General features: G+C 42.8%; 1 protein-coding gene across 1 annotated transcript in view; it reads left to right on the top strand.

Annotated features, from left to right (window-relative positions):
* The window catches only part of LOC137321575 (CUB and sushi domain-containing protein 1-like), a 2,214,006-nt gene that overhangs the window by 1,904,776 nt on the left and 291,017 nt on the right, over positions 1–18,213 (top strand). The window contains exons 35-37 of the mRNA XM_067984007.1: positions 1,096–1,220; positions 4,768–4,864; positions 11,255–11,359. Of these exons, the coding sequence (XP_067840108.1) occupies positions 1,096–1,220; positions 4,768–4,864; positions 11,255–11,359 (327 nt within the window). The remainder of the gene's footprint in view (positions 1–1,095; positions 1,221–4,767; positions 4,865–11,254; positions 11,360–18,213) is intronic.

Here is an 18,213-nt window from a genome sequence, read left to right as displayed (position 1 = left end):
GAATAATTAAGACATCTATCCATTCATGTGGGTACTGGCACCTTTGTAAGATTCATTGTCATTGTGGGTGTTTGGTTCTTGAAGAGGTCATTTCCAGTGATTGGACATAACAAAAAATATTGATTGTTTTGGCTTTTGACAAGAATGACTTTTTATCGTTGTGTGCCACAGTGCCATCTATTCCTTGTTAAAGTGACAGTGCATGCACACATCCACTGTAGCTAGCAGGCCCCTCTGGAAAGCCCCTCAGCCTATTCGGCAGAGAAACACTTATTCTCCAATCAGCTGTATTCTCTGTTTCCCAAATATCTCAACCATTTTGCTGTTAAACTGCGGCTAATAGTATAAAATCAAAAGTATGGCAACTGAATTATGACTGCACATCCTGGTCCAATTATTCCCTACCTTCTAACCTTCCTCGTGTAAAGACTACACTTGTTCCCAACTGCCCATGTACAACGCGACAGGGGATCAACCAGTATAATTGCATTGGTATTACTTTTATAATATAGTAAAGATCATTTAAGAATAAAACTTTTGCATGGGTAAAATATGTCCAAAAATCTTACTATACAATATGGTAATAAACTGGATGATGCAATTACATTATTGGATCACTGATTATACTTAATGCTAATTGTTTTTATGGCCGTTGAGTAAAAACTAAGATGAAGTTTAAACTGCAACAGATGCGATCTGATGTGGAAAAGAAAAGAGAACATCTGGCGTGTGGAGCCCATTTTACCCAAAAGGGATGGATTTCCATTTGAATTGGGGCCCACTGGCAAGGGAACATTAGAAAAGAAAATCTTCAGCCAAACTGTGTTCCCAACAACCGGCACGGTGCTGCTTCAAAATCCTGTTTGGACAATAGGGATGGGCATCCCAGTAGTGCCAGTACTGCTGTGGGTGCCCACATCTTCTATTTACAGACCCTCGGCCCTGGGATTTGGGATGTGGTCACAGTCGACCAGGATGTCCTTCCCACCGCCCTTCTGGTAGTGCAATGGCCCAAATTTTCAAGCTCAGCTGTTTGAAATGCAAACGACAGCGAAGTGCCATGGCATCATCTTCAGAGGTCTTTTTCTCTTTCAGTACCTTGTCGTGGAAATCTGACAGAACGCAGAGGGACCATCCTCTCACCAGGCTACCCAGAGCCGTATGGTAACAGCTTGAACTGTGTATGGAAAATCATGGTAACCGAGGGGGCAGGTATACAGGCAAGTTGTTTCTACGCAGAAAGAACACTTTTTGCCTTAAGTTCTTGTGACTCTGTTGACTTGCCAGCAGTCATATATCTGAGACTAATTTGACACTTCATACAGGTAGCCTGGTGATATAATTTCTTCGTTCCTATTAGTTTTATATCTGCAAATTTTGTAATAATTGGAAAAGTAAACTGAATGAAAAGAACTTGGATTCAAATTATACAGAAGCAGACAGGTAGATAAGGTGGTTAAGAAGATATACGGGATAGTTTCCTTTATTAGCCGAGGCATAGAACGTAAGAGCGGGCAGGTTATGCTGGAACCGTATAAAACACTGGTTAGGTCACAGCTTGAGTACTGTGTACAGTTCTGGTCACCACATTACAGGAAGGATGTGATTGCACTAGAGAGGGTACAGAGGCGATTTACGAGGATGTTGCCAGGACTGGAGAATTTTAGCTGTGAGGAAAGATTGGATAGGCTGAGGTTGTTTACTTTGGAAAAGAGGAGGCTGAGGGGTGATTTAATTGAGGTGTACAAAATTATAAATGGCCTAGACAGAGTAGATAGGAAGGACCTATCTCCCTTAGCAGAGAGGTCAATAACCAGGAGGCATAGATTTAAAGTGATTGATAGACGGATTGGAGGGGAGCTGAGGAATTTTTTTTCACCCAGAGGGTGGTGGGGGTCTGGAACTCACTGCCTGAAAGGGTGGGAGAGGCAGCAACCCTCAACTCATTTAAAAAGAACTTGGATAAGAACTTGAAGTGCCAGAACCTATAAGGCTACGGACCAAGTGCTGGAAAGTGGGGTTAAGCTGGGTGGCTCATTTCCGGCTGGCGGGGACACGATGGGCCGAATGGCCTCCTTCTGTCCCATGAATTTTCTATGATTCTAAGTAACATTTTGTAGAATCTTTTGTGTGGGAGTGTGACTGTTAAGCAATAGTTTTCTGTTCATCTGATGTAAATAGTACCAGGACAACAGTACTACAGTTAGCTGAGCAATGTTACACCAACAGTAATATTAACCAATCACTGTGTAAAATACATCTCTAAACTTTAGGTGGCCAGTAACGAAACAGATTCATCGCTGACTTGTCAGTGGGGGAACATTTAGGGAACAGTGATCATAAGGCTTAGAATAGCGATGGAAAAAGACACGGACCACTCCAAAGTAAAAATACTCAATTGGAGGAGGGCCAATTTCAGTAGGATGAGTACAGATCTGGCCCGGGTAAATTGGAATCAAAGATTGGCAGGCAAAACTGTAATTGAACAATGGGCGGCCTTTAAAGAGGAGATGGTTCGGGTACAGTCTTGGTACATTCCCACGAGGGAGAAAGGTAGGGTAACTAAAGCCAGAGCTCCCTGGATGACAAAAGAGATAGAGAGTAAGATGAAGGAGAAAAAAGGGGCATATGACAGATGTCAGGTTGCTAACACAAGTGAGAACGAGGCTGAATATAGAAAGTTCAGAGGAGAAGTGAAAAAGGAAATAAGAGGAGCAAAGAGAGAGTATGAGAATAGACTGATGGCCAACATAAAAGGGAATCCAAAAGTCTTCCATAGGCATATAAATAGTAAACGGGTGGTAAGAGGAGGGGTGGGGCGAATTAGGGACCATAAAGGAGATCTACTCATGGAGGCAGAGGGCATGGCCGAGGTACTAAATGAATACTTTGCATCTGTCTTTACCAAGGAAGAAGATGTTGCTAGAGTCTCAGTAAAGGAAGATGTAATTGAGATATTGGATGGGCTCAAAATTGAGAAAAAGGAGGTGCTAAAAGGGCTAGCTGTACTTAAAGTAGATTAGTCACCGGTCCGGATGGGATGCACCTAGGTTGCTGAGGGAAGTAAGGATGGAAATTGCAGAGGTACTGACCATAATCTTCCAAACATCCTTAGATACAGGGGTGGTGCCAGAAGACTAGATAATTGCAAATGTTACACCCTTGTTCAAAAAAGGGTGTAAGGATAAACCCAGCAACTATAGGCCAGTCAGTTTAACTTCAGTGGTGGGGAAACTTTTAGAAACAATAATCCGGGACAGAATTAGCAGTCACTGAGACAAGTGTGCATTGATTGGGGAAAGTCAGCACGGATTTGTTAAAGGCAAATTGAGTTTAACTAACTTGATAGAGTTTTTGACGAGGTAGCAGAGAGGGTAGATGAGGGCAATGCAGTTGATATGGTGTATATAGACTTTCAAAAGGCATTTGATAAAGTGCCGCATAACAGACTTGTCATCAAGATTGAAGCCCATGGAAAAAAGGGGCAGTAGCAGCATGGATACAGAATTGGCTAAGTGGTAGGAAGCAGAGAGCACTGGTGAACGATTGTTTTTTGGACTGGAGGGAGGTGTACAGTGGTGTTCCCCAGGGGTCGGTGCTGGGACCACTGCTTTTCTTGACATATATTAATGACTTGGACTTGGGTGTACAGGGCACAATTTCCAAATTTGCAGATGACACGAAACTTGGAAGTGTAGTGAACAGTGAGGATGATAGTGATAGATTTCAAGAGGATTTAGACAGGCTGGTGGCATGGGCGAACACGTGGCAGATGAAATTTAACACAGAAAAATGCGAGGTGAGACATTTCGGTAGGAAGAATGAGAGGCAATATAAACTAAAGGGCACAATTCCAAAAGGAGTAATGGAACAGAGAAATCTAGGGTATATGTACACAAATTGTTGAAGATGGCAGGGTAGGTTGAGAAACCGGTTAAAAAGGCATACGGGATCCTGGGCTTTAAAAATAGGGTTGTACAGTACAAAAGCAAGGAAGTCATGATGAACCTTTAGAAAACATTGGTTCAGCCACAGCTAGAGTATTGTGTCCAGTTCTGGGCACCGCACTTTAGGAAAGATGTGAAGGACTTAGAGAGGGTGAAGAAGAGATTTAGTAGAATGTTCCCAGGGGTGAGGGACTTCAGTTACATGGATAGACTGGAGAAGCTGGGGTTGTTCTCCTTGGAACAGAGACGGTTCCGAGGAGATTTGATCGAGGTATTCAAAATCATGAAGAGTCGAGACAGAGTAAATAGAGAGAAACTGTTCCTATTGGTGGAAGGGTCAAGAACCAGAGCACATAGATTTCAGGTGATTGGCAAAAGAACCAAAGGTGACATGAGTAAAACCTTTTTACCCAGCGAGTGGTTAGGATCTGGAATGCACTGCCCGAGGGGGTGGTGGAAGCAGATTCAATCATGGCCTTCAAAAGGGAACTGGATAAGTACTTGAAAGGAAACATTTTGCAGGGCTACGGGGATAGGGCGGGGGAGTGGGACTAGCTGCATTGCTCTTGCAGAGAGCTGGTACGGACTCGATGGGCCGAATGGCCTCCTTCTGTGCTGTAACCTTTCTATGATTCTATGATGAGGAGAACATTCTGTCAGTTGTTACAACAAAAGTAGTAGTTTAATTTGCAATACTTGAGAGTATTTATAGTTTGTGTCCTTATATGTAATTTGTGTATCAGATTTAAGTGTAGCGAGCTGATCAAGCTGTGCAGAACTATGAATTTTACTGCAATTAAATACTGATTTTGTTGAATAGATTCAAGTGATAAGCTTTGCCACAGAGCATAACTGGGACTCCTTAGAAATATATGATGGCGGAGATGCAACTGCACCAAGACTTGGGAGCTTCTCAGGTAAGAAAATAATACCAAATATCTTGTGTTTTTTTTTAAATCAAAGGAAATAGCAACTGTTAGAATATTATTATTCATATCCATAAACCAAATGCAACAGAAGCATTTTATGAAGCCTTGGTGAAAATCTTTTCCAGGTGCTTAGTTTTATTCAGTTGCCCACTTAATTAAGGATAATTTTGCATGGCCCTGCTCCAGACGTGGAGCCTCAGTAGATGGGAGCACAGGTCTCAGAATCAGTGCTGTCATCACACAATTTCCATTTTAAATGGGCCTAACCGCCTGACTCGGGGCCGCTCTGGCCGCCCAGCAGTCGATGCAGGGGGACATTGCCATGGCGACAATGACGGAAGCAACGGGGCAATTGGTCACTGCCCACCATTTTTGAGGTATTACCACCCTTTGGAAGTGGACTGGGTAAACAGATTAGATGGTGTGATGGTGGATAAGCAGTGGCAAACATTTAAAAAGATATTTTATGACTCGCAACAAAAATATATCCCTGTGAGGAGGAAAAACTCCACAAAAAGGGTGAACCAACCATGGCTAACTAAGGAAGTCAAGGATGGTATCAGGTTAAAAGAAAAAGCATCCAACGTGGCAAAGATTACTGGTAAGCCCGAAGATTGGAAAAACTTTAAAAACCAGCAAAGGATGACGAAAAGAATAATAAAGAGGGAGAAAATAAATTATGAATGTAAACTAGCAAGAAATATAAAAACTGACAGTAAAAGCTTCTACAAGTGTATAAAAAGGAAGAGGGCAGCTACAGTAAACATTGGTCCCTTAGAGGATGAGACTGGGAAAATAATAATGGAAAAAATTAAATGGCAGAGGAATTGAACAGATATTTTGATCTGTCTTCACAGTAGAAGACACTAATAATATACCAATAAGAGTAGAAAATCAAGAGGCAAAGGGGAGGGAGGAACTAAAAACAGTCTTCAGCCAATTTGATTCACTCCACGTGATATCAAGAAATGGCTGAGTGCACTGGATACAGCAAAGGCTATGGGCCCCGACAACATCTCGGCTGTTGTGCTGAAGACTTGTGAAGAACTAGCCGCGCCTCTAGCCAAGCTGTTCCAGTACAGCTACAACACTGGCATCTTCCCGACAATGTGGAATATTGCCCAGGTATGACCTGTCCACAAAAAGCAGGACCAGTCCAATCCGGCCAATTACCGCCCCATCAGTCTACTCTCAATCATCAGCAAAGTGATGGAAGGTGTCATCGACAGTGCTATCAAGCGGCACTTACTCACCAATAACTTGCTCACCGATGCTCAGTTTGGGTTCCGCCAGGACCACTCAGCTCCAGACCTCATTACAGCCTTGGTCCAAACATGGACAAAATAGCTGAATTCCAGAGGTGAGGTATGACTGACTGCCCTTGACATCAAGGCAGCATTTGACCGGGCAAGGAGTCCTCGTAAAATTGAAGTCAATGGGAATCAGGGGGAAAACTCTCCAGTGACTGGAGTCATACCTAACACAAAGGAAGATGGTAGTGGTTGTTGGAGGCCAATCATCTCAGCCCCAGGATATTGCTGCAGGAGTTCCTCAGGGCAGTGTCCTAGGCCCAACCATCTTCAGCTGCTTCATCAATGACCTTCCTCCATCATAAGGTCAGAAATGGGGATGATCACTGATGATTGCACTGTGTTCAGTTCCAATCGCAACCCCCTCAGATAATGAAGCAGTCCGTGCCCTCATGCAGCAAGGCCTGGACAACATCCAGGCTGGGGCTGATAAGTGGCAATAACATTCGCGCCAGACAAGTGCCAGGCAATGACCATCTCCAACAAGAGAGAATCTAACCACCTCCCCTTGACATTCAACAGCATTACCATTGCCGAATTCCCCACCATCAACATCCTGGGGGTCACCACTGACCAGGAACTTAACTGGACCAGCCACATAAATACTGTGGCTACAAGAGCAGGTCAGAGGCTGGGTATTCTGCAGCGAGTGACTCACCTCCTGACTCCCCAAAGCCTTTCCACCATCTTCAAGGCACAAGTCAGGAATGTGATGGAATACTCTCCACTTGCCTGGATGAGTGCAGCTCCAACAACACTCAAGAAGCTCGACACCATCCAGGACAAAGCAGCCCACTTGGTACCCCATCCACCACCCTCAGCATTCACTCCCTTCACCACCAGCGCACCGTGGCTGCAGTGTGTACCATCCACAGAATGCACTGCAGCAACTCGCCAAACTCACGACCTCTACCACCTAGAAGGACAAGAGCAGCAGGCACATGGGAACAACACCACCTGCACGTTGCCCTCCAAGTCACACACCATCCTGGCTTGGAAATATATCATCATTCCTTTATCATCGCTGGGTCAAAATCCTGGAACTCCCTACCTAACACCACTGTGGGAGAACTTTCACCACACAGACTGCAGCGGTTCAAGAAGGCGGCTCAACATCACCTTCTCAAGGGCTATTAGGGATGGGCAATAAATGCTGGCCTTGCCAGCGATGCCTGCATACCATGAACGAATAAAAAAAAATCACTATCACTAGAGAAAAAGTACTAGGTAAACTAATAGGTCCAAAGGCTGACAAGTTCCCCGGACCTGATGGCTTGCATCCAAGGGTCTTTCAGGAAGTGGCTACAGAGATAGTGGATGCATTGGTTGTAATCTTCCAGAATTCACTAGATTCTGGAAAGGTCCCAGCGGACTTGAAAACCGCAAACGTAACACCCCTATTCAAGAAGGGAGTGAGACAGAAATCAGGTAATTATAGACCAGTTAGCCGAACATCTGTCATTAGGAAAATGCTAGAATCCATTATTAAGGAAGTAGTAGCAGGACATTTGGAGACTCATAATACAATCAAGTCATGCCTCATAAATTTATTAAAGTTCTTTGAGGAAGTATCGAGCAGAGTGGATAAAGGGGAACCAATGGATGCAGTATATTTGGATTTCCCAAAGGCATTCAATAAGGTGTCACATAAAAGGTTACTGCATAAGATAAGAGCTCATGGTGTTGGGGTAATATACTGGCATGGATATAGGATTGGCGAACTAACAGAAAACTGAGAGTCGGGATCATAGGGTCATTTTCAAAATGGCAATCTGTAACTAGCACGGTGCCGCAGGGCTCAGTGCTGGGGCCTCAACTATTTACAATATATATCAATGACTTGGATGAAGGAACAGAGTGTCTTGTGGCCAAATTTGCTTCTGATACAAAGATAGGTGGAAAAGCAAGTTGCGATGAGGACACAAAGTGTCTGCAAAGGGATAGTGACAGGTTAAGCGAATGGGCAAAAATTTGGCAGATGGAATATAACGTGGGAAAATATGAAATCATCCATTTTGGGAGGAAAATAAAAAAGCAAAATATTATTTGAATGGAGAAATACTACAAAATGCTGCGGTACAGAGGGAACTGGGTGTCCTCATACATGAAATACAAAAAGTCAACATACAGGGCAGCAGGTAATCCGGAAAGCAATGGAATATTGGCCTTTATTTCCATGGGGATGGAGTATAAATGCAGGGAAGTCATGCAATGGTACAAGGTGCTGGTGAGACCACACTTGGAGTACTGCATACAGTTCTGATACCATTATTTAAGGAAGGACATACTTGCATTGGAGGCGGTTCAGAGAAGGTTCACTAGGTTGATTCCGGGTATGGAAGGGTTGTCGTCTGAAGAAAGATTGAACAGGTTAGAGTTTAGAAGAATGAAAGGAGATCTTATTGAAACATATAAGATTCTGAGGGTACTCGATAGGATTGAAGCTGAGAGGACGTTACCCCTCATGGGGGAAATTTTTTTTGATTCGTTCATGGGATGTGGGCGTCACTGGCGAGGCCGGCATTTATTGCCCATCCCTAATTGCCCTTGAGAAGGTGGTGGTGAGCAGCCTTCTTGAACCGCTGCAGTCAGTGTGGTGAAGGTTCTCCCACAGTGCTGCTAGGAAGGGAATTCCAGGACTTTGACCCAGCGACGATGAAGGAACGGCGATATATTTCCAAGTCGGGATGGTGTGTGACTTGGAGGGGAACGTGCAGGTGGTGTTGTTCCCATGTGCCTGCTGCTCTTGTCCTTCTAGGTGGTAGAGGTGGTGGGTTTGGGAGGTGCTGTCGAAGAAGCCTTGGCGAATTGCTGCAGTGCATCCTGTGGATGGTACGCACTGCAGCCACTGTGCACCGGTGGTGAAGGGAGTGAATGTTTAGGGTGTTGGATGGGGTGCCAATCAAGTGGGCTGCTTTGTCCTGGATGGTGTTGAGCTTCTTGAGTGTTGTTGGAGCTGCACTCATCCAGGCAAGTGGAGAGTACTCCATCACACTCCTGACTTGTGCCTTGTAGATGTTGGAAAGGCTTTGGGGAGTCAGAAGGTGAGTCACTCGTTGCAGAATACCTAGCCTCTGACCTACTCTTGTAGCCACAGTATTTATATGGCTGATCCAGTTAAGTTTCTGGTCAATGGTGACCCCCAGGATGTTGATGGTGGGTGATTCAGCAATAGTAATGCTGTTGAATGTCAAGGGGAGGTGGTTAGACTCTCTCTTGTTGGAGATGGTCATTGCCTGGCACTTGTCTGGCGCAAATGTTACTTACCACTTATCAGCCCAAGCCTGGATGTTGTCCAGGTCTTGCTGCATGCGGGCACGGACTGCTTCATTATCTGAGGGGTTGCGAATGGGACTGAACACTGTGCAATCATCAGCGAACATCCCTATTTCTGACCTTATGATGGAGGGAAGGTCATTGATGAAGCAGCTGACGATGCTTGTGCCTCGGACACTGCCCTGAGGAACTCCTGCAGCAATGCCCTGGGGCTGAGATGATTGGCCTCCAACAACCAGTACCATCTTCCTTTGTGCTAGGTATGACTCCAGCCACTGGAGAGTTTTCCCCCTGATTCCCCTGAATCTAAAACTAGGGGACATAGTCTCAGAATAAGGGATCGCCCGTTTAAGACGGAAATGAGGAGGAATTTCTTCTCCCAGATGGTCGTGAATCTTTGAAATTCTTTATTCCAAAAAGCTGTGGAGTCTTAATCGTTGAATACATTCAAGGCTGAGTTCGACACATTTTTGATCAGCAAGGGAGTCAAAGGATATGGGGAAAAGGCGGGAAAGTGGAGTTGTGGTAAAAATCAGATCAGCCATGATCTCATTTAATGGCGGAGCAGGCTTGAAGAGCCGAATGGCCTACTCCTGTTCCTATTTCTTATGGTCTTATGTTTCCACCGGACAGGAGGCCTGAAAATTCAATCCCAGGTCTTCAATTTTGCATTGCTTTGCTACGTTTTACCACTGCCATTTGATTTACAAACTGTAAAAGAAATTATCATTTAGGGTATTCAGAATAGACAAACCTTATTTACCCAAAGCCCTGCATCACATCATCTGTTGATTTTATATTTTCTGATTAAAACCTTATTGTAATTTGTTTTATCACTTGTTCAAAGGGCAGAAGGTAACAGTTGGAAGCAATGCTTTCAGTGTAAAGTCTGTCCACTTCAACCTTTGCAGAGCAAAGTTCTTAAAGGCAGACAGCATTTCCTATTTCTCCACTTCTGGTTTGTAGCTGGCATTCTAGGACAGGAGGAATGATCCATTAAAATCACCGACAGTGATCGGGAGCAGATCAAATTAAATTGGAATTCACTTTCATCACTGTGAAATATACAGGAACTAAATTCAATTTATAAATGGTTTATTGTCATTTAGTGGTGTTGATACATTCAGCACTACTCCAATGGGAAGTTCACACTTTGCACTGAGCCTGTAGCCAGGACAAAACTTTTACTGAAGCAAATGTGACCACCTGTCCACAACAAACATGGCTGTGCACGGTTTATGTATTTTACTGTTACACTGCAACACCACGTGTTAGCAAGCTGCTTTTATAATCATATCTTCATTGTACGCATGTAACAAGGTTTTATATTCAGTCCTTTATACACTTACCAGCACTTTGTGCTTCCTATAATTCAGGACAGAAGAAAAGTTGCCTTAATGGAGGTTAACTGCTGTTTCTGCTCTGCTCAGTGTCTATCCCAGCTAAAGGCAGTTTACAGTAGTGAAACAAAGCATGACAAAATTGAGGTGAAATAGAGGACAAGGATTCAATAATGAAAACACTCTGTATGTCTCTTTCCAAATGTTTTCCCTATCTCCTTCTCAGCCTGGTAAAGAAAAGAACAGCCTCTGCTCTTCTGTTGCTAGTGCAGGTAACTTGGCTGCTGAAAAGAGATAAGGAATATGAACAGCTGAGTAACTCACCACAATTGTGAATGTAGTTAGTCTGAATCATGTGAAGGGTACAGCTCTCTTTTCTGAAGGGGTCAAATTTGGATCTATTTCTTTGTATTATAATTGGATTGATGGAAGGAAATTGTTTTTCTTTTTAGGTACCACAGTCCCTGCATTGTTGAACAGCACCTCCAATCAGCTTTACCTGCACTTCCATTCCGACATCAGTGTGGCAGCAGCTGGCTATCACCTGGAATACAAAAGTAAGCAAAGCGTTTATGGTGACAGGTACCAGCAGTAGAACTGAGAGTGCACCAAGTCCAGTGTTTGGTTACGTGACTTATAAGGGCATCTTCACCAGTTTTAGAACAGTTGAATGTTAATTGTGTGTGGGTCATGGCATATTTTGACTTCTCTTATGCTATAAAACTAATTACTTCTTACTTTGCATCACATCATTGAATTTTTTTCACATTGCCAATTTGTGCTTCTTGATTATTGCCAGATGTATTCATTTTCAGTGGGCCATTTGGAAAATTTTAATATAAAGAGCTTTTCAAAGACTTGGCTTAGTTCTTACCCACTCACCTCCAGGACCACAGTTTGAATCCGACCCTGATTCCTGAAAGTCTTCTCTGCCAGATTGTAAAAGCCCAACGTGAAATGAGTTTGGGTAGTCTGAACCCAGTTCCTAATAAGAACGAGTTCACAACACAGTACTGTCAAAAATTGGGTACAAATTGACGTGAAATTATCAATGTTCACAGTGTCGATACAGAGTGATGTGGGAAATGGAAATTCAAACAAGTGCACTGCACTTCTGAGGTCAGGATTAAGCAACATTGGGGGAAGAACTGGTCTGATAATTAGCCTCAAATTTCCATGGGGCCAGGGTGCAATGCTGGGGCGTAGGCGGGAATTCAGGTGGGACCTGATAGCTGCTGAATATCTGACCGGAGGAGTGGCCAAAGGGAATTTGCCCGGGGGCTGCTGCAGCAGATAGAAGTTCCATCCACCCTGGAGAAGACCATGATGTCAGATAGAGGCGGGGCCGGTGGGATGGATTCCTCCGCCACTATTTCCCTGGATCTCGCAATGGACACCCAGCAATCTGGACACTGGAAAGATAACAGTGTCCAGGTCCGTGGCGGGCTGCAAGTGTTCCAGGTCAACACCCAGTCCAGCCTGGATGTTGACCTGGAACACCCCCCTCTCCCCCTGCCCCCAAAAGACTGCAGGCTGGATCAATAGATTTTCTCCCAGTCTCTCTATCTTCTCCCCACCATGGCTTGCAAGCACCATATCTTCCATACAGCTGTTCTCCCCAGCCCAAGGGAAAAACAATCCGTTCTGCAGCGCTGACATCTGTAAACCTGATGCACAGAAAAATTCACTAAAAATGAAATGAAAATAAAATAAAGAACTGACAAATGTTTTCAGTTAACTGTGGCGATGTGTGACAGTGTATTACTATATAAAAGTGAACAGCGTCCTTGAGTACAATCAGCATACTTTGTCTGATTGCATCTTGCCATTGAGTTTTGTAGCTATTAAACTAGCTGACAGCAAAGTAAGTTATTCATAGCAACTTAAGTTCCCAGTGGAGCCTATTAGCACACAATTTAGTTTGGTTTCATTAGAATAAATTTATTATAATGACAGCATGTAAGTATGTAATAACTGCTAGAAAGCTTGGTGTCATTATTCTCCTATTAAAATACTGCATGAAACTCATATTTTTTCAATAGCAATTATGGGTTTAAATAACAAGTGAAGTTGTTTTATATTTATTCTGGGACTCCTTGTTTATTTTCTATGTGGATGCCTTCATTGACTGCTGAATATTTAAAATGTGTTGCCCATTATATTGATGAGAGTAGTTTAAGCAATATTTTAAATGCCACAAATATCTGACAGTGTGACATTCATTTTATCGTAAAGCTGCAGATAGGTTGACTTAATCAATATGAAGTCATGTAGAAATTGCCGTGTGTGAATACCTGGTGTGAGGTGTATATTTTCTTGTGCACTTTAGGCTCTTTGTGAAATTTTCAACCTTACACTGAAAATAACACCCCATTTTTTTTTTGAAGAATCAAGATTACGAAGGGAATTGACCGAGTTAATTGTTCAGTATGGTGAAGGGTTCACGTGTAAAACGATACCTGTTTAAAATCAGTGAGTTAGACGTAAGACTCGTGACAGCTTTGTGAGGTTCCGCTGGTGAGACAGGTCTTCGCGGGCCGGGAGTGTGAATCGCGAAATCAGACGTGCACCCGATTGCTCCCAATTCACAGCCACCCAGATTTTGTACAAAATAGAAAAGTTGGCTGTTGGAGGCTGTGCTGATAGCCAATGCAAGCCTGGTTACAGGTTTAAAACTTATTTGACGACTCCCGTGCTGGATCTTGCGGCTTTTTCACCATTATCTCGTCGACAGCACTGCTCACCCATTTGAAACCATGCAGCAGCATGTGGATGGTCTGGCCTGGCGATGTAGCTTCTTAAAGGCTTCATTTTACTTTCTAATTCAAAAGGGTTTTTTTGCTTATAATATTGCTTTATCTGCCTTTTATTGCTGCACGTTTCGATATAGTTTTTTGCTTTGTAAGACTTTTATTTCCAAATCAGGGCCTGGAATTTTTGCTTGGTTTCCACCCAGATATCAGCCCAATCTGGGCGGAATCGACCGAAATAGCGCAACAGATCACGAAATTGAAAACGTAAGTGGGTAACGCCCATAACCACTTACCCTCGGGTTTCCGCGATCTTTTACGATGATTCAAAAGTCAATTTGCCCGAAGCAGACCCCGCCCACAAAACTGACCACACCCCCAGGTCGGCATGGCGGGTTTCCACCGATTGCGCCCGTTAGGTGGGGGTTCATCACATCGCTCCCAGGGTTTCAGGCGCACAGGCACCCATGGTCACATTAATACATCGTTAATGACCTGCAGTCAACTGAAGCCTGACCCAGGTCTGTTTCTTATACTGACGCTACAATGACTTTAAATTACTTTAAATTCAGTTTAAATGAGTTCAAATTCAGTCAATGGATCTGCCCTCGGTGCATAAGATTTGTGACCAGCGGTCAATTGAAACCACTGATTGGCCTGTCTCTTTAGCTGCAGCAATTATTTGAAGAAATTTTCAGTTTAAATTAGTTTAATTCAGTAACCTTGAGGCCCCATCAACTCTGTTCGAATCAATAATCGATTACAATCGATAATGCTGCTTGATTTCATTGAATCATGAGAGGTTTTACGTTTGTGCTTATACAAATGAGTTTGAGTGGAAACTTGGACGTAACTTCACCTTAGCAAAACTGATGCAGTGTCCAGCACATTCCGGGCGCATTTTCCCAATTGCACCCCTAGTGGAAACTCCGGGCCCAGTTGTTCAATATCATCTTGCTTCCAAATGTTATTTCACTTGTGGAAACCATAATGGCCAGAATTGGGAGTTCTTTAGGGGTTTCAATAGAAAAAAAACTTGGAAGAAGAGAAACAGCTCTTGAGAGGACAAAGGCAATTGCAACTGTATCTCATGCATTATGTATGCATCCACTCTTATCTCAGGAGATACATTTACCTGATACAATACTCGCTCATCTCTTGCAGGCTGGCTTGCAGACAACTGCCTCCGAAGTGGGTGTGCATTAATTTTTTATACCATTGGATCTTTCGAAGCGCAAACCAGTGATATATGCCAAATCATATTGTGGTCAGTCAGATGACCATGGATATGCATCAAAGAAGCAACAAGCCCGCTTAAAAGGAGCAACACATTCATCACTTTCCTTATGGAAAGGAGGCATTAGCTCGAGAGGACACAGAACTCGGGTTCCACGAATACAGGCCACAGTAGATGGAACTCATCTACTTTACATATGGTTAAACCAGGCTACCACCTCCTTATAGGAGAATTGGTCTGCTGTCCTCTTGGGAGGTTACCCTAAAATTCTAAACAGGGCAACCCTTCCTGAACACACTTCATGCAACAGCACATCTACTTTGCCAGCTACCTAACAGGTGATCCGGGTATGCAACCCTCTAACATGAGACTCTGTTTCATGCCTTCACAATTGGTTTCTATTTACTTCACTTTTGCCATGCTCTTCCTTCTCCTTCCAGCTTTGGTAGAGGCTGATGATACTTTAGAATTAATTTTGAAGCCTATAAAAGTGAAACAATGTTTGCTCACACATGCAGCCACTTGCCTTTAAATGTATACATTCCTTTATATGTTGGCTAGACCTTGGACATCCACCATTAGGCTAGCTGTTAGCACGAGGTTAATGCTGTGCTGGAAAGCTTGTGCTAATTATCCAAATGAGTTGGGTACAGTAAACTCAGTGCACTGTGAGCCACCTTGGACCTGCCAGCCATGCTCAGCACTGATTTTGTCAATCTTTCAAAACCATAGGCGTCCTAATAACCTGTTGAGAAGAACATAAATGGGTTCATGAGTCAATTAAGTGTGTTTCTGGTGAAAAGGACCTGAGGGATATGGTGGGTAGTTGGGGTCCAGCTATCAAAAAGGGATGGTCTTGTTGAGCCAAAAGGCCTTTTCCTGTTTCTAAAAACATTTCTGTTCTTATTTCACAATTAGTTGTTTGATTTTGTATCAGATTCAAGGATAAAATATTAATTTAGTGTCAGTTAGTTATACCAGTTACTGTGCCTCTATAGTTTTCCAAAGGAGTAACTTTTTAGCACAAAGATTACTATATTATCCTATAGATTATCCTAGCAGGCAAGTGGTGGTATCATGTTAATTTATTGTACTTTATTATATTGTGGTTTGTGTTCTAAATCCAATCGAAGCCAGCTTTAATTATAGTTAGGTGTAAAGACTTAATTTTTTTCAGGTTTCATGGTGAAAATTGAAATGTTGATTTGGTAACAAAACAGCAGAGAAGTTTTAACACTCCCAGGTCTTATAAACTAGCCCATAATTCACTTCTGGAATTATTCAGAAGAGTTGATCCACCAGATTCCAGGCAGGGTGCTTTCTGCAATGCACACTCCATCCATTTATTATTCACTAAAGACAGTTCCCAATGCTCATAATAAACCAGACTGGAGATGAAAATTCCACCTGTGAATCAAGAGAGGTATACAAGCATTGGAGGCAATGCAGAGTAGAACTACAAAGCTGATCCTACTTTTAGAGGAAAGATTGGAGGGACATTGGATTTTTAGCCACAAAGGAAATGCCTGAGAGGCGATGTTATTGAGGTCTCTAATTTACATAGAATTACATAGAATGTACAGCACAGAAATGGGCCATTCGGTCCAACAGGTCCACGCCGGTGATAATGCTTCACACGAGTCTCCTCCCACCCTACTTCATCGAACCTTATCAACATATTCTTGTATTCCTTTTTCCCTCATGTGTTTATCTAGCTTCCCCTTAAATGCATCTATGCTGGACGTTGCAACTATTCCTTGTGGTAGCGAGTTCCACATTCTTACCACTCTCTGAGGAAAGAAGTTTCTCCTGAATTCCCTATTGGATTTATTAGTGACTATCTTATATTTATGGCCCCTAGTTCTGGTCTCTCCCGCATGTGGAAACATCTCCTCTACATCTACCCTATCAAACCCTTTCATAATCTTAAAGACCTCTGTCAGGTCACCCTTCAGTCTCCTCTTTTCTAGAGAAAAAAGCCTCAGCCTGTTCAATCTTTCCTGATAGGTATAAAGATCAGTTCTGGTATCATCTTAGTAAATCTTTTTTGCACCTTCTCCAGTGCCTCTATATCCTTTTTATAATATGGAGACCAAAACTTTTCACTGTACTCCAAGTGTGGTCAAACCAAGATTCCATCCAAGTTTAACATAACTTCACTGCTTTTCAATTCTATCCCTCTAGAAATGAACCTCAGTGCTTTGCTTGTTTTATGGTCTTATTTACCTGCGTCGCTACTTTTACTGATTTGTGTATCCGTACCCCCAGATCCCTCTGCTCCTCTACCCCATTTAGACTCTTATTTTCCAAGGAGTATGTGGCCTCCTTATCCTTCCTACCAAAATGTACACTTATCTATATTGAAATCATTTGCCAATTACATGCCCATTCTGCAAATTTATTAATGGCTTCCTGTATTTTGTCGCATTCCTCCTCAGCATTAACCAAACCCCCTAATTTGGTGTCATCCACAAATTTTGAAATTGTGCTTCCTATTCCCGAGTCCAAATCGTTTATGTAAATAGTGAACAACAGTGGTCCCAGCACCGATCCTTGTGGAACACCACTTCCCACCTTTTGCCAGTGGGAAAATTTGGTAAACAGTATTGGAAAGATAAATCGGGAAAGTTACTTTAAACTAAATTGCGAGAGTAGGATACGAGAACACTAGTTCAAACTAGTAAAAAAAGCTTAGGACTTTTATCAAGAAGTTCTTTTTCGCACAAAGAGTGACCAATACGTGGAATCGACTTCTGGACAGAGTAATGTAGGTGAAAGCTCTGGAGTTATTTTAGAAACAATTGGATGCTCTCTGAATGGATGAACTAAGATGGGCCAAATGGCCTTCCTTTTCTGTAATCATCTTGTGATTTTGTGATTGAGAGTGGATAAGATCCAGAATTATAAAATGCTGAGATGAGAATGTGAGCAGGTTTGATAACTGGAATGGAACTAAAAGACACAAATACAAAATTAATAAGCTTCAAGTAAGGGAGACAAAATATTTTGTTTTCTGAACAGAGTACATGGAGGATGTATAGATATATGGATATATCGATCAGATTTCAAGAAGCTGGGGTTGTTCTCCTTAGAGCAGAAAAGGTTAAGAGGAGATTTGATGGAGGTGTTCAAATTCCTGAACGGTTTTGATAGAGTGAATAAGGAGAAACTATTTCCAGTGGCAGAAGGGTTGGTAACCAGAGGACACAGATTTAAGGTGATTGGCAAAAGAACCAGAGGCGACTCGAGGAAAATTCTTTTTACGCAGCGAGTTAAGTTGATCTGGAATGTACTGCCTGTAAGGGCGGTGGAAGCAGATTCAATAGTAACTTTCAAAAGGGAATTGGATAAATACTTTCAGGGAAAAGATTTACAGGGCTATGGGGAAAGAGCAGGGGAGTAGAACTAATTGGATAGCTCTACC

The sequence above is a fragment of the Heptranchias perlo genome, chromosome 5 (assembly GCF_035084215.1).
Source record: "Heptranchias perlo isolate sHepPer1 chromosome 5, sHepPer1.hap1, whole genome shotgun sequence".
Classification (NCBI taxonomy): domain Eukaryota; kingdom Metazoa; phylum Chordata; class Chondrichthyes; order Hexanchiformes; family Hexanchidae; genus Heptranchias; species Heptranchias perlo.
The sequence above is the reverse complement of the archived record's forward strand: the minus strand, read 5'-3'. Positions and strand labels throughout refer to the sequence as shown.